This window comes from Macaca fascicularis, chromosome 1, assembly GCF_037993035.2.
Source record: "Macaca fascicularis isolate 582-1 chromosome 1, T2T-MFA8v1.1".
Classification (NCBI taxonomy): domain Eukaryota; kingdom Metazoa; phylum Chordata; class Mammalia; order Primates; family Cercopithecidae; genus Macaca; species Macaca fascicularis.
In genome coordinates, this window is record NC_088375.1 from 181,576,969 (window position 1) to 181,592,237 (window position 15,269).

The window sequence follows — 15,269 nt, forward strand, 5'->3', positions numbered from 1 at the left end:
CCAAGGTGGGACATGTGAGTGTACCAAGACAAAGAATGTGAGTGTACCAAGGCGGGACGTGTGAGTGTACCAAGACAAAGAGTGTGAGTGTACTGTGGCGGGCGTGTGAGTGTACCCAGGCGGGGTGTGTATGTGTTCCAAGGTGGTGTGTGTGAGTGTACCAAGGTCAGGTGTGTGAGCATACCGAGGAAGTGTGTGTGAGTGTAGCAAGGCAGGTTGTGTGAGTATACCAAGGTGGGTTGTGTGAGTATACTGAGGCAGTGTGTGTGAGTGTACAAGGTGGTGTGTGTGGGTGTGTGTGGATGTATGAGTGTTCTGAGGTGGGGTGTATGAGTGTGCTGAGGTGGTGTATGTGAGTGTACCAAGGCAGGGGTGTGTGAGTGTACCGAGGCAGGATGTGTGTGTATCAAGGCAGTGTGAGTGTACTGAGACAAGGTGTGTGAGTGTACTCAGACGGGGTGTGTGAATGTACTGAGATGGTGTGAGTATAACGAGGTGGTGAGGTGTGTGAATGTACAGAGGCATGGTTTCTGAGTGTACTGAGTTGGGGTGTGTGAGTGTACCAAGGTGGTGCGAGTGTACCGAGGTGGTGTGTGTGAGTGTACTGAGGCAGGATATGTGAGTGTACTGAGGTAGGGTAAGTGTACTGTGGCAGTGTGTGTGTGTACTGAGACAGGGTGTATGCCAAGGTGAGGTGTGTGAGTGTAACGAGGAGGTGTGTGAGTGTACCGAGGTGGTGTGTGTGAGTGTACCAAGGCAGTTGAGTGTACCGAGGCAATGTGTGTGAGTGTACCAAGGTGGAGTGTGTGAGTGTACCGAGGTGGTGTTAGTGTACCGAGGCAAGGTATATGAGTGTACCAAGGTGGTGTGAGTGTACTGGGGCAGTGTGAGTATACAGAGGCAATGGTTATGAGTGTACTGAGGTGGTATGTGTCAGTGTACCAAGGCAAAGTGAGGGTATAATGGCGGGGTGTGTGAGTGTATCAAGGCGAGGTGTGTGAGTATACCAAGGTGGTGTGAGTGAGTGTACCGAGGCAGTTGAGTGTACCGAGGCGAGGTGTGTGAGTGCATCGAGGGAGGGGTGAGTAGGGGTGTGTGAGTGTACTGAGGCAGGTTGTGTGAGTGTACCAAGGCAGGGGATGTGTTTCGAGGCAGTGTGAGTGTAATGAGAAGTGGTGTGTGAGTGCATCGAGGTTGGGTAAGTGTACCGAGGCAGGGTGTGTGAGTGTACCAAGGCAGTGTGAATGTAATGAGGCAGAGTGAGTGTATCAAGGTGGTGTAGGTGTACTGAGGCAGTGTATGTGAGTGTAATGAGGTGGAGTGTGTAAGTGTACCAAGGTGGTGTGAGGGTACCAAGGCAGGGTGTGTGAGTGTACTGAGGCAGGGTGTTTGAGTGTACTGAGGCAGGTTGTGTGACTGTACCGAAGAAAGTTGTGTGAGTGTACCAAGGCAATGTGAGTATACCAAGGCGGTATGTGTGAGTGTACCAAGGCCAGTTATGTGAGTGTACTGAGGCGGTATGAGTGTACCAAAGCAGAGTCAGTGTACTGAGGTGGTGTGTGTGAGCGTACTGAGGCAGTATGTGTGAGTGTACCGAAGCAGTGTGTATGTGTGTACCGAGGTGGGGTGTGTGAGTGTACTGAGGTGGGCCATGTGAGTGTACCGAGGCAGGGTGTCTGAGTGTTCTAAGGCAGTTTGAGTGTAGCAAAGGGTGATGTGTAAGTGCATCAAGGCGGGATGAGTGTACCGAGGTGGGATATGTGAGTGTACTGAGGCGGTGTAAGTGTAACGAGGTGGAGTGTGTGAGTGTACCAAGGCAGTGTGACTGTATGAGTGTACCAAGGCAGGGTGTGTGAGTATAACGAGGCAGAGTGTGTAAGTGTGCCAAGGCAGTGTGAGGGTACCGAGGCAAGGTGTGTGAGTGTAATAAGGCAGTGTGTGTGAGTGTACCAAGGCAGTGTGAGTGTACCGAGGTGGGGTGTGTGAGTGTACCAAGGCAGGGTGTGTGAATGTAGCAAGGCAGGTTTTGTGAGTGTACAAGCGGCGTGTGTGTGTACCGAGACGGGGTGTGTGAGCCTGAGGCAGTGTGCGTGTACTGAGGTGGGGTGAGTATACTGAGGCGGGGCATGTGAGTGTACCGAGGTGGGGCGTGTGTGTGTACCGAGGTGGGGCGTGTGTGTGTATTGAGGCAGTGCGTGTGAGTGTACAGAGGCAGGGTGTGAGTGTACCGAGATGTAGTGTGTGAGTGTACTGAGGCATGGTGAGTGTACCAAGGCAAACTGAGTGTACCAAGGCAGGGTGTGTGAGTGTACTAAAGCAAAATGTGTGAGTGTACCAAGGCTGGGTGTGTGAGTGTACCGAGGCAGAGTGTATGAGTGTATTGAAGCGGGTTGTGGGAGTGTACCAAGGCAGGGTGTGTGAGTGTACCAAATTGGGGTGTGTGAGTAATGAGGCAGTGTGTGTGAGTATACAGAGGAGGTATGAGTGTACCAAGACGAAGTGAGTGTACAACAGAGGAGGTGTGAGTGTACCAAGACGATGTGTGTGAGTGTAGCGAGATGGGGAGTGTGAGTGTACCGAGGCAGGGTGAGTGTACCAAGGCGGTGTGAGTGTACTGAGGCATTGTGAGTGTACTAAGGCGGTGTGTGTGTATGTACCGAGGTGTGGTGTGTGCATGAACCGAGATAGGTTGTGTGAGTGTACCAAGGAAAGTTGTGTGAGTGTACTGAGGCAATGTGAGTGTAACGAAGTGGGGTGTATGAGTGTATCGAGGTGGCGTGAGTGTACTGAGGCAGTGTGTGTGTGTACCAAGGTGGTGTGAGTGTAACGAGGTGGAGTGTGTGAGTGTACCAAAGCGGTGTGAGTGTACAGAGGCGGGGTGGGTGTGTGTACCAAGGCAGGCAGTGTGAGTGTACCGAGGTAGGTTTTGTGAGTGTACCAAAGTGGAATGTGTGAGTGTACCAAGGCAGGGTGTTTGAGTGTACTGAGGTGGTGTGAGTGTAACGAGGCACTATGAGTGTACTGAGGTGTGGTGTGTGAATGTACCAAGGTGGGGTGAGCGTACCAAGGCGGGATGTGTGAGTGTACCAAGATAGGGTGTGTGAGTTTACCAAGGCATGCTGTGTGAGTGTACCAAGGTGGAGTGAGTGTACCGAGGTGGGCTGTGTGAGTGTACAAAGGCAGGTCATGTGAGTGTACCAAGGCATTGTGTGTGAGCATACCGAGGCAGGGTGTGTGAGAGTACTGAGGAAAGTTGTATGAGTGTACTGAGGCAATGTGAGTGTAATGAAGCAGGGTGTGTGAGTGTATTGAGGTGGGATGAGTGTACTGAGGTGGCATGTGTGAGTGTCCTGAGGTGGTGTGAGTGTAAGGAGGTGGAGTGTGTGAGTGTACCAAAGTGATGTGAGTGTACAGAGGAGGGGTGGGTGAGTGTAACAAGGTGAGCAGTGTGAGTGTACCAAGGTGGGTTTTGTGAGTGTACCAAAGTGGAATGTGTGAGTGTACTGAGGCAGGGTGTTTGAGTGTATTGAGGCAGTGTGAGTGTACCAAGGTGTGGCATGTGAATGTACCAAGGTGAGGTGAGTATACCAAGGTGGGATGTGTGAGTGTACCGAGATGGGGTGTGTGAGTTTACTGAGGCATGCTGTGTGAGTGTACTGAGGTGGGGTGAGTGGACCGAGGTGGGGTGTGTGTGTGTACAAAGGCAGGGCATGTGAGTATACCGAGGTGGTGTGTGTGAGTGTACCGAGGTGAGTTTGTGAGTGTACCAAGGCAGTGTGTGTGAGTGTACCTAGGTGGGATGTGTGAGTGTACCAAGGTGGTGTGAGTGTACTGAGACGGGTGTGTGAGTGTACTGAGATGGGGTGTGTGAGTGTACCGAGACAGGGTGTGTGAGTGTACCAAGGCATGTTGTGTGTACTGAGGTGGGGTGAGTGTACCGAGGTGGGGTGTGTGTGTGTGTACAAAGGCAGGGCGTGTGAGTATACCGAGGTGGTGTGTGTGAGTGTACCAAGGCGAGTGTGTGAGTGTACCAAGGTGGTATGTGTGAGTGCACCTAGGCGGGATGTGTGAGTGTACCAAGGTGGTGTGAGTGTACTGAGATGGGGTGTGTGTGTACTGAGACTGTGAGTGTACTGAGTCAGTGTGTGTGAGTGTACAGAGGTACGGTTTGTGAGTGTCCTGAGGTGGGGTGTGTGAGTATATTGAGGCAAGGCATGTGAAAGTACCAATGTGGGGTGTGTGAGTACTGAGGAGGGTTGTGTGAGTGTACTGAGTCAGGTTGTGTGAGTGTACCAAGGCAGTGTGCATGTACTGAGGCAAGGTGTGTGAGTGTACCATGGCAGGGTGAGTGTACCAAAGCAGGGGTGTGTGAGTGTACCTAGGCAATGTGAGTGTACCAAAGCAAATCAGGTTGTGTAAGTGTACCAAGGCAGTGTGAGTGTACTAAGGTGGTGTGTGTGAGTGTACCTATGCAGAGTGTGTGAGTGTACCTAGGCGGGGTATGTGATTGCACCATGGTGTTGTGTGTGAATGTACCGAGGTGGGGTGTGTGAGTGTAATGAGGTGGGGTGTGTGTGTGTAACGAAGTGAGGTGTGAGAGTGTATTGAGGCAGCTAAGTGTACTGAGGAGAGTTGTGTGAGTGTACCAAGGCAAGTTGTGTGAATGTACTGAGGCGGAATGTGTGAGTGTACTGAGGTGGTTTGTGTGAGTGTACCAAGGCAGTGTGAGTGTACCGAGGCAGTGTGAGTGTACCGAGGCAGGGGTGATTGTATTGAGGTGGGGTGTGTGAGTGTACCGAGGTGGGTTGTGTGGGTGTACCAAGGTGGTGTGAGTGTAACAAGGCAGTCTGTATGCATGTATCACAGAGAAGTGAGTGTACTGAGGCGAGGTGTGTGAGTCTTGATGAGGCAGTGTGAGTGTAACAAGGCAGTGTGTGAGTGTACCAAGGCAGTGTAAGTGTACCGAGGCGGGGTGTGTGGGTGTACCGAGGAAAGGTGTGTGTGTGTACCAAGGCGGGGGTGTCTGAGTGAACCAAGGTGATGTGTGTGACTATGCCGAGGCAGTTGAGTGTACTGAGGAGAGTTATGTGAGTGTACCAAGGTGACTTGTGTGAGTGTACCAAGGTGGAGTGTGTGAGTGTACCAAGACAGTGTGTGCAATTGTAATGAAGCAAGGTGTATGAGTATACCAAGGCTCATACACAAGGCAGTTGAGTGTACTGAGGAGAGTTATGTGAGTGTACTGAGGCGGGGTGTGTGAGTGTACCAAGGCAAGGTGTGTGAGTGTACCTAAGCGGGATGTGAGTGTACTGAGACGGGATGAGTGTACTGAGAGAGTGTGAGTGTACTGAGTCAGTGTGTGTGAGTGTATGGATGTGTGGTTTGTGAGTGTACCGAGGCAGGGTGTGTGAGTGTATTGAGGCTAGGTGTGTGAAAGTACCGACGTGGAGCATGTGGGTATACCAAGGCAGTGTGTGTGAGTGTACCAAGGCAGGGTGAACGTACCGAGGTGGGGTGTGTGAGTGTAACAAGGTGGGGGTGTGTGAGTGTACCGAGGCAGTGTGAATGTACAGAGGTGGTTGAGTGTACCGAGGCGAGTTGTGTGAGTGTACCGAGGCAATGTGTGTGGATGTACTGAGGCAGTGTGACTGTACCAAGGCAGTTTGTGTGAGTGTACTGAGGCGGGTTGTGTGAGTGTACCGAAGCAGGTTGTGTGAGTGTACCGAGGCGGCGTGAGTGTACTGAGGCAGTGTGAGTGTACCGAGTTGGGGTGAATGTACCGAGGTGGGGTGTGTGAGTGTAACGAGGTGGGGTGTGTGAGTGTACTGAGGCGGTTGAGTGTACCGAGGTGAGTTGTGTGTGTGTACCGAGGCAGGGTGTGTGAGTGTATTGAGCCGGGGTGTGTGAGTGTACCGAGGCAGGTTGTGTGAGTGTACCGAGGCAGGTTGTGTGTAACGAGGCGGGGTGTCTGAGTGTATTGAGGCAGGGTGAGTGTACTGAGACAGGGTGAGTGTACCGAGGCGGGTTGTGTGAGTGCACCGAGGTAGTGTGAGTGTAACGAGGCGGAGTGTGTGAGTGCACCAAGGTGGTGTCAGTATACCAAGGTGGGGTGTGTGAGTGTACCAAAGCAGTGTGTGGCTTAGTCTGTGTGTGCTCATGCCTTCATGTGCCCACATCTGCCAGTGCCTGTGTCTGTGTGCACGTGTGTCTCTGTGTCCCCGCATCAGCGTGTGCCTGGCCTGTCTGTGCCTGTGTCTGTGCGTGTGCACCTGCATCCCTGTGTTCCCCCATCAGCGTGCACCTGGCTTATGTGTGCCTGGGTCTATGTGCACCTGTGTCTGTGTGTGCTCATGCCTGTGTGTGCCCACATCTGCCTGTGCTCACGTGTGTGTGCAGCTGCATCCCTGCGTCCCTGCATCAGCGTGTGCCTGGTCTTTCTGTGCCTGTGTCTGTGTGCACCTGCTTCTGTGTGTGCCTGTGCCTGTCAATGCCCACATGTGCCAGTGCCTGTGCCTGTCAATGCCCACATGTGCCAGTGCCTGTGCCTGTTGGTGCAGATACCAGTGTCTGCCCACGTGTATGAGTGAGCACACTTGTACAGTGGCTCCGAGCAGGGCTTTCTTTGGTTCCCTCAACCCAGCCTCCTTTCCCCACCCTATCCCTGGGATGTGGCTGGTGCTAAGGTCCCGCTGGCCCTGCCGTGAGGGAGCCGCCTCATCACATCAGGGTTCCATGCACACTGGTTCCCAGCAGCCAGTCCTTGGATGCCCCTGGGAAAATCCAAATCGGCCTGAGGAGGGGCAGGAGCCTGGGGAGGGTGGAGCCAGCAGGGGAATCTGGCTCCACATCAGCCAGGCGGCAGGAAGACAGGTGGACAGGGGTAGGCCCAGGGTCACCTCCAACTCCAGCCTCTCCTACCCACCCTGGCAGGGCCCCCACCTCACCCCATTACCACAGGCTAGCTGCTCCAAGGACTGTGTGGCTCAGGCTTCTCAGGACAGGGAAAGAGCCCTTCTCTGGTGTCCCACAGGCCATGGTTTGAATCCCACCCTGCCTCCCTGGCTGAGCCCCAGCACCATGACAGTGGGCCTCATGAGGGCAGCTGCACAGGGTGCCCTGCTCCCCTCGTCGGTCTCACCAGGAGGCAGGGCAGCCACTCAGTCCGTGTTTCAGGACTGGCCTGATGGAGATCACCCCACAGAGCTGTTCCCACACCACCCTTTCCTGGTGTGTGCGAGCTGGGGAGGAAGGCCTGGAATGCCGGGGGAGGTACCAGGAGCATCAGGGAGGGCTTTTAGTCCTCACTCACCATTGATCACTGTGCATCTAACATGCTCCAGCTAAGGAGATGCAGTTCTTGCTCTCGCTGAGCTAACCTCGCAGAGGAGATGGGGAAAAACCCAGACAGTTATGTTGTAATAGGCCCTAAGAGGTGAGATACTGAAGAATAAGTGGGCGTTTGCAAAGGGGAGTGGGGATGGCTTCCAAGCTGTTTGGAGAGCGGGCAGCCAGTGCCTGGGGCATTGTAAACAGCCTGTGCAAAGGCCCTGAGGCAGTGAAGAGCTGGACTCCCTCCTTCCAGAAACTTAAAGAAGGCCAGTGGTGCCAGGGCACAGTGAGATGGGCAGGAGAAGGAGGGAGGGGCAGGCAGGGCCCACTGGAGTGGGGCTGAGGCATCAAGCTGGGTGAGGCAGTGGGGAGCTTGTCATGGCCTAAGTGCACAGCAAAGCCAGGGGTGCGCTTGGCAGGGAGCATTTTTATCTTGAGGAGATAACATTGGCCACTTTGTGGAGGAAGGTGAGAGAGGAGGAAGACGTGAGAGCACTGTGGGGTCGATGGTGTAGTGGAGGAGGAGAGAGGGAGAGAGGGAGAGTGGGGGAGTGTTGGAGCATCAAGGCTGCTGGGAAGCCAGCCATGCTGAGACCCATGTGGGCCTGTGGGTCTGTCCCTGCTTTACCACAGTGTGGCTGCACCCCCGCATGGGGCATCCGTGACATGCTCTTGTGTCTGTGACCCGCAGGCATCATGCTGGGCCGCATGGGTGAGAGCGGGGCCCCCCTGGTCAGCTTCTGCCAGTGCCTCAATGAGTCGGTCATGAAGATTGTGGCAGTGGCTGTGTGGTAAGCCTCCTCATTTACCCACCTCACCCCCGCCAGCCCTGGGTGGATGGAGGGAAGACATGACCCCACCCTCTTCTCCCCTAAAGTGAGCAGAAAGCTGTGCCCAGGCTCAGCCCCGGGCCGGGGCCTCCAGAGCTACATGTGTTTCCATGGGTCCCCCAGCCCCAGCCAGGCCTGGCTCCGGCCCTGGGCCCCCTGCCCCTTCCAGCCTGGTCTAAGAGCTCAGCCTGGCTCTGTTGCTCTCCTGGGCTCAGTTTCTCCATCACGTGGAGACTTACCAGCTCAGCTTCTGCAGAAAGGAAAGCTGGCAGTGAGAACCAGCTGCTATTCCTTGGTCCAGAGTTCAGAGTTCAGGAGCTCAGTGGGGAACGCAGAGGTCGGCCTGCGCAGGCGCACTGTGTAGGCTCTGGTGGTGGTGGGCCTGAAATGGGGGCCTCCCGAAGGCAGGGCGGGGGAAGGAGTGGCAGAGGTTGTCCGGGGCTGGGGCGGTGGAGGGAACGGCATGAAGGACGCCATATGCTGAGCCTGGGCCGGGCACCTTGGCACAGTCTCGCTCTGTCCTCGCAGGAGCCCAAGGAGGCTCAGGGAGAAGGCGGCGCAGCGATGTGGGGCTGGGGCCGGGGTGTGTCTGCCCGCCTGGTTCCTGAGCCTGGCTGCCCCGCCCCCAGGTATTTCCCCTTCGGCATTGTGTTCCTCATCGCTGGCAAGATCCTGGAGATGGATGACCCCAGGGCCGTCGGCAAGAAACTGGGCTTCTACTCGGTCACCGTTGTGTGCGGGCTGGTGCTCCACGGGCTCTTCATCCTGCCCCTGCTCTACTTCTTCATCACCAAGAAGAACCCCATCGTCTTCATCCGCGGCATCCTGCAGGCCCTGCTCATCGCGCTGGCCACCTCCTCCAGGTAGCCCCGGGGACGGACAGGACGGTGGGGAGCTGGGAGGGGCTGAGTCCTGTCCGTCTGGCCAGTCATCATCTGTTCATAGCCACAGAACCACCAAAGCACCAGTGTGGCCCACCTCACAAACGCGGGGATGGCTGGTGCTAGGGTAACAAGACCGACGCGGGGTGGGAGGGTCGATCTTTCGGCCTCTGTCGAGGCCTCCCCCTCCCCGACGGCCCCAGTCCTCAAGCTCACTGAGTCCCCATGGGGGCAGCTTCCGAGCCAGGGCAGACAGACAATGCAGTGGATTCTGTGGGAAATCACATCAGCAATGCTGGCTTTTGCCCCACAAGGTGCTTCTCCTGCAGTCGGGCCCTGCGTTGCTCTAGGAGCTCGGCCTGTCCACTGCTGCTGGGATGTCCCGGCTGGGTGCCCTGTCACAACCTTGGCAGTGTTGCTAGACCTCAGGGACTTGAGCCATGGCTCTGTCACACACTCGCTGTGCCTGGGCATTGCTTTCCTCATGCACGAACTGGGGGAGATTCCAGCTTCCAGCTCACGGGTTTGCTGTGGAGGTTGAGCTCCTCCTTGCCAGGCTGGGCCAGGTGAGCCAGCACTTGGCCTCAAGGATCCCAAACCGCAGCCCAGTGCAGAGACCTCGGGAATTTAGAGTTGTGCAAACCACGTCGTCGGTAGAGGGGGCAGGAAGGAAGTGGTCCCTCATGGAGCATTTAGTGCCGTGAAGGCAGGGTGGCTCTCCCCATGGCAAGTGTCTGAGCTCCACATTAAGGGAGTCACAGGAACTTAACCCACATCTTTCTGGCACTGAAGTCCTCACTCTTCCCTCCAGCCCTCACTTGGGCCTCAGCTTCCCCATCTGTAAAATGCCCTGCAGGCCTCTGTGCACAGCAGTCATATGATGCCCACCCTTGGCAGCAGACGCACCTCCTGCAGGACTCAGGAGGAGCAGATCCCAGTGAAGAAAAGCCCAGGAGCCATTGCCAGGAACACCCTCCTGAGGATAGGGGGTCAGGGGGCAGGACAAAGCCCCAAACATGCCGGTTCCCATGCCAGGGGCCAAGCCTGCCAGAGCCAGCAGCCCCCTGGCCATCTCCTGCCAGCAGGAACCGCAGCCTCGAGCCCAACAGGTCTGGAGCTCCTGAGAGGCTCTGACGAGTAGAACCGGACTTCCAGGCAGAGGCCCAGGAGAGAGGAAGACTCGGGGGCCACACCGGACTGTGTTTTAGTCCCAGCACTGCCACTAGGAACTCTCATGACAAACATAGTAACAATAATAGTCATGGTCACCATTGACTGAGTGGGTACAACGGGCCAGGTCCTGTCCAAGCCTGTAGTCGTTTAATCCTCCTAGTAGCTCTGTGACCCCGGTCTTTTTGGGACAAAGATGCTAAGGCACAAGGTTCAGGAACTCGCCAGGGCCACTTGACAGGAGGCTGGAATCTAAGCCCAGGCAGCCTGGCCCAGGGCCCTGCTGCTCAGACTTCCATATCCCTCCGCACAGCAGTGTGACATGAGTCAGCCCCGCCCTCTGGGCGTCAGCTTCCTCATCTGTAAAATGCACCCAAACACCTCCCTCATAGGAAGAACCAAGTGAGAGCACTGCAGTGCCCGCGGTCCTTCCCTCCTGCCGCAGCAGCGCCGCAGGAGCACAAACACTCCTGGCGGGGTGGCTGCCTAGGGTGGGGTGAGCTTCCCAACGGAGGCCCTGGCCATCCTGGAAGAGGGTGCTGGGCAGACACCGGCCCCTCTAACCGTAGCTCAGCCACACTGCCCATCACCTTCAAGTGCCTGCTGGAGAACAACCACATTGACCGGCGCATCGCGCGCTTCGTGCTGCCCGTGGGTGCCACCATCAACATGGACGGCACTGCGCTCTATGAGGCCGTGGCCGCCATCTTCATCGCCCAGGTCAACAACTACGAGCTGGACTTTGGCCAGATCATCACCATCAGGTGCACCCTGACACCGCACCTGTGTGGATGGGGCGGGGGCTGGCGGCCTTGAGGATTCCCAGGCTCCGAGGCCTGAGGGGTCTCTGAGACAAGCAAACCTGGGCTCGGGGCATGGCAGGCAGAGGGCCAGAGCTGGGAGCTCCGAGCCTGGAGGACAGGCTGGGAGGGAGGGCATTGCTGGTGGGCACAGGGCAAGCAGAGGCCAGGCACAGGATTCAGGACCTCGGAGAGGAAGCCGGTGCAGCAGGAGCCGAGGAAGGGGAGCTGGGGTGGGGCTGAGGCTGACGGAGGCCTCACAGGCCAGCCAAGCACACAGGTCTGACCCTGGAGGCCAGGCCCCAGAGGGAGGCAGGCAGAGCCACGTGGTGGTCAATGAGTCCCTGGGCAGCTCCATAGCAATATAGCTTCCTGGAACCCACAGAGACACAGCTCCAGACACAGGTGTTTGCACATTCCCCAGGGGTTCTCCTGAGGCCAGGAATGGGGGTCCATGGGGCTGCAGGACTGTGAGGAGGGACTTGTCCCTGGGAGCTTCCTGGCGTGGCATTCCTACCCACCCCCCACCCCAAATGGCTGTCCCAGAAGCCCTGACACTCAACCTCTTCCTTGGAGCCAGACCCTGACAATGCACCCCGCCCCTCCTGCTGCTCCTCTTCCCCTTCCCACCCCTGCAGTATCACAGCCACTGCAGCCAGCATTGGAGCAGCCGGCATCCCCCAGGCCGGCCTCGTCACCATGGTCATCGTGCTCACCTCCGTGGGACTGCCCACCGATGACATCACCCTCATCATTGCCGTTGACTGGGCTCTGTGAGTGGACTTTATCTCCAGCTCTAGCGCTTTGGGAGAGGCTGACTTCAGGGTCAGCAGGGATCAGGGTGAGGGGCTGAGTCCCTTCCCCAGGGTAGAAGGCTGGGGACTGCCCTGCTTGGCACCATGGGAGTGTGCTACTCATCAGCACAGGCCTGGCTGCATAGTTTGCGGAGTCCAGTGTTCAAAAATGAAAATGTGGAACCCAGTTCAAAAACTGTAAAGGCCAGGTATGATGACTCACGCCTATATGTCCCAGCACTTTGAGAGGCCAAGGCAGGAGGATTCCTTGAGCCCAGGAATTCAAGACCAGCCTGGGCAACATAGCAAGATCCCCATCTCTACTAAAAATTAGAAAAAAAAATTATCTGGGAGTGGTGACATGTGTCTGTAATCCCAGCTACTCGGGTGGCTGAGGCAAAAGAATTGCCTGAACCCGGGAGATGGAGGTTTCAGTGAGCCGAAATGGCGCCACTGCACTCCGGCCTGAGTGACAGAGTAAGACTCTGTCTCAAAAAACAAACAGCAAAAAAACTTAAAAAGAATTTCAAGACAGAAACAGCAGAGGATTAAACCAAGCCTGACACTTCTAAGCATGGGGACCTGCTGAACCCACAGCCACATGCCAAGAAACTGCTTCAATGATGCCAAAGGGTGGGCTTGGGAGGAGCCAGGAAGCCATCTGGCTGCAGGCTCTGCAGGACAGCTGGTCACCGGCTGTGCTGTGCTGTGGTGGGTTGAGCACTGCCCTCTTCCAGCTCCCCTTCAAGTGCCCACCACTCATCCCCCACCTTGGCTCACCAGGGACCGTTTCCGCACCATGATTAACGTGCTGGGTGATGCGCTGGCAGCGGGGATCATGGCCCACATATGTCGGAAGGATTTTGCTCGGGACACAGGCACTGAGGTGAGCGCAGTGAGGTCCAGAGGCTGCCAGAAGGGTGGAGCCAGGCGGGGTGGGCAGGGCACCAGATCTTCCACCAACCAGCTGGGCAGCCTCCAGCCAATCCCTCCCTCCATGCCTCTGGGCCTCGGTCTCCTCCTCTGTTACAGGGTGACTAATTCCTCTAACATCTATGTATTGAGCACCCGCTGTGGCTGGCACTGATACAGACACAGGAGGAACAGTGGAACAAAATATGATAAAATTCCCCGCTCTCATGGAACTTACACTCTAGTGTAGGGATGGTCTGTCCAGTTTAGCCACGATGTGAGCATTGGTAGGTTTGTGCAGGCTGTGTGGCCTTCAGGCTCCTTCTACAGGCAAATGGAGAAGGCTGTACCCGCATCATGGGGAAAAAGCTGAGGTCAGGCAGGGGAGCCACTGATTCCCCAGCTGGACCCTGTGGATTAAGTCCCCTCCTCTACTAAGGCAGCTCTAGTGGGAGGCAGGACAGCTTGGGAACAGGAGCCCAGGGAGGCCGTGACCTGCCAAGGTCACACAGCATGTCTGCAGGAAAATCCATCTTGTGGTTCCTAGCCCTGAGCTCATTCTGCCCCACTGGCCCTCAGTCCTCCCTAGTGTCTAACCTTGTTCCCTCCTGCCGCTACCAAGGCCTGTTTCCCTTCACCAGAAACTGCTGCCCTGCGAGACCAAGCCAGTGAGCCTCCAGGAGATTGTGGCAGCCCAGCAGAATGGCTGTGTGAAGAGTGTGGCCGAGGCCTCCGAGCTCACCCTGGGCCCCACCTGCCCCCACCACGTCCCCGTTCAAGTGGAGCAGGACGAGGAGCCGCCCGCTGTGAGTCTGGACCACTGCACCATCCAGATCAGTGAGCTGGAGACCAATGTCTGAGCCTGCGGAGCTGCAGGGGCAGGCGAGGCCTCCAGGGGCAGAGTCCTGAGGCAGGAACTCAACTCTCCAACCCTCCTGAGCAGCCGGCAGTGGCCAGGATCACACATTCTTCTCACCCTTGAGAGGTTGGAATTCACCCCGCTTGACAGAAAATGGATCTCAGAGAAGGGAAAGGCCGCATGGGGGAGCCCCAACCAGGGAGTGATGGGCCCGGCATTGCCCGAGGCCCCGCCATGACAGTTTCCCCCGTGTGCGCCCGGTGAGGGCAGCTGGCAGGGGTTATCCAGCCCCACTTTCTGGATGACAGAGCTGAGGCCCTGAGAGCTGAAAACACTTGTCCAAGGTCTCACGTTAAGGTCAAGACACTAACAAATCTTTCAAGCCCCACCTCTCCTCTTGGAGGACAGGGCATCCTGTAGCTGTGTCCAGACCCAGGCCCCACCCCATAACAGGTGGCCTCAGCCACATAGCTATCCCCAAGGGGAGCAGCCCAGGGCCGAGCCCTACTGCCTTCCCCAGGCCACAGTGCGTCCAGTCTCCTGTCCCACCACGTGTCTCTTGCAAAGCTCCTTGGATGTGGAGATAGATGTCTTTACTAGAGTTGAAAGGCCCCCGTGACACATCCAAGTCAACCTCCCACAGGATAGGTAGGCAAACCAGGACTCCGGGAGGGAGGTGCAGCCAGGATGCTCTGGTGGACCTGCCGATGGAGCCGTGGTGTCAGAACTCCCCAAAGGCCTGTGCATCCAAGTGGAGTCAGGTTTTCTATTCCTTTCCGTGTTTGCAAATTCAGTGTTGACTAAATAAAGTTATTTTGTTTTTTACTTCTTGTGGGCTTCAACACCTTATGCTAGCCAGTGAATATGATATTAGCTACTGGGCTATTAATACAGGCAGCCAGAGTGCAGACGGGCCTGTCTGGGCAGCCAGGATATGGACAGGCCTATGCAGGTGGCCAGAATCTAACAGGCTTGTCCAGGTAACTGGAGTATAGACAGGTCTGTCCAGGCTGCCAGTGTGGACAGGCCTGCCAGTGTGTGGGCAGCCAGAGTGCAGAGGAGCCTGTCCTGGTGGCTGCAGTAAGGACAGTCCTGTCTGAGCTGTCACATGCAGAAGACAGAGTACAAGCTAGCCTACCCAGGAGCCTGTCCCAATAACCACAGGGCAGCTGGGCGTTGTCCAGTGTGGACAGACCTCTCTGCCGTGGTCTAGACTCTGCTCTGCCGGCAGGGCCTTGAGATCGGTCCCCAAAGAAGAAACACATTTCCTTCCCAGTCTGGCTCCTTGTGGTGAGTGCTTTGCTTTAGAGAGGGGCGTGCCCAGGGACATTTCCAGATGGTCTCCCTCATTCTCCCACCCCAGGCTGCCTCCAGGAGGCCTGCAGGGCACGCAGAAGGGTCCTGGCCACACAGCCTGTTCCAGATACGCCCTGGGGAGAAGATACAGCTCCTGGGTCTGGAGGGGCTTGCACCATGATGCCCATGAAGACACTGAGGCCCAGGGAGGGGACAGGCCTCCCCCAGTTCACTAGCGTCAGGAGGGCACCTGCTCCCAGCGCCCCACTCCTGAACTCCTTCCGCCCTCCTCCCAGGGGCGGAGTCTGAGGAGTCTGGGAAGAGCATGACCCCAGGACACCTCCTCCCACTGCAGGGCTGGGGGCTGTAGGCCTCCATGAGAGCATCCTTCCTTCACT

At 56.6% G+C, this 15,269-nt stretch overlaps 1 protein-coding gene across 3 annotated transcripts in view; it reads left to right on the forward strand.

The window, feature by feature from the left end:
• SLC1A7 (solute carrier family 1 member 7) overlaps positions 1 to 14,400 on the forward strand; it is a 55,093-nt gene extending 40,693 nt beyond the window's left edge. The window contains exons 6-11 of one of the 3 annotated variants that reach the window (XM_065522335.1): positions 8,021 to 8,120; positions 8,789 to 9,022; positions 10,603 to 10,974; positions 11,649 to 11,783; positions 12,588 to 12,690; positions 13,358 to 14,400. In XM_065522335.1, coding sequence (XP_065378407.1) covers positions 8,021 to 8,120; positions 8,789 to 9,022; positions 10,603 to 10,974; positions 11,649 to 11,783; positions 12,588 to 12,690; positions 13,358 to 13,576 — 1,163 coding nt within the window. In that variant the 3' untranslated portion in view covers positions 13,577 to 14,400. Of the gene's footprint in view, positions 1 to 8,020; positions 8,121 to 8,788; positions 9,023 to 10,602; positions 10,975 to 11,648; positions 11,784 to 12,587; positions 12,691 to 13,338 lie in introns of all 3 variants that reach the window. The other 2 variants (XM_005543333.4, XM_045370840.2) reach the window with 2 other exon arrangements.
• Positions 14,401 to 15,269: the final 869 nt, after the last annotated feature.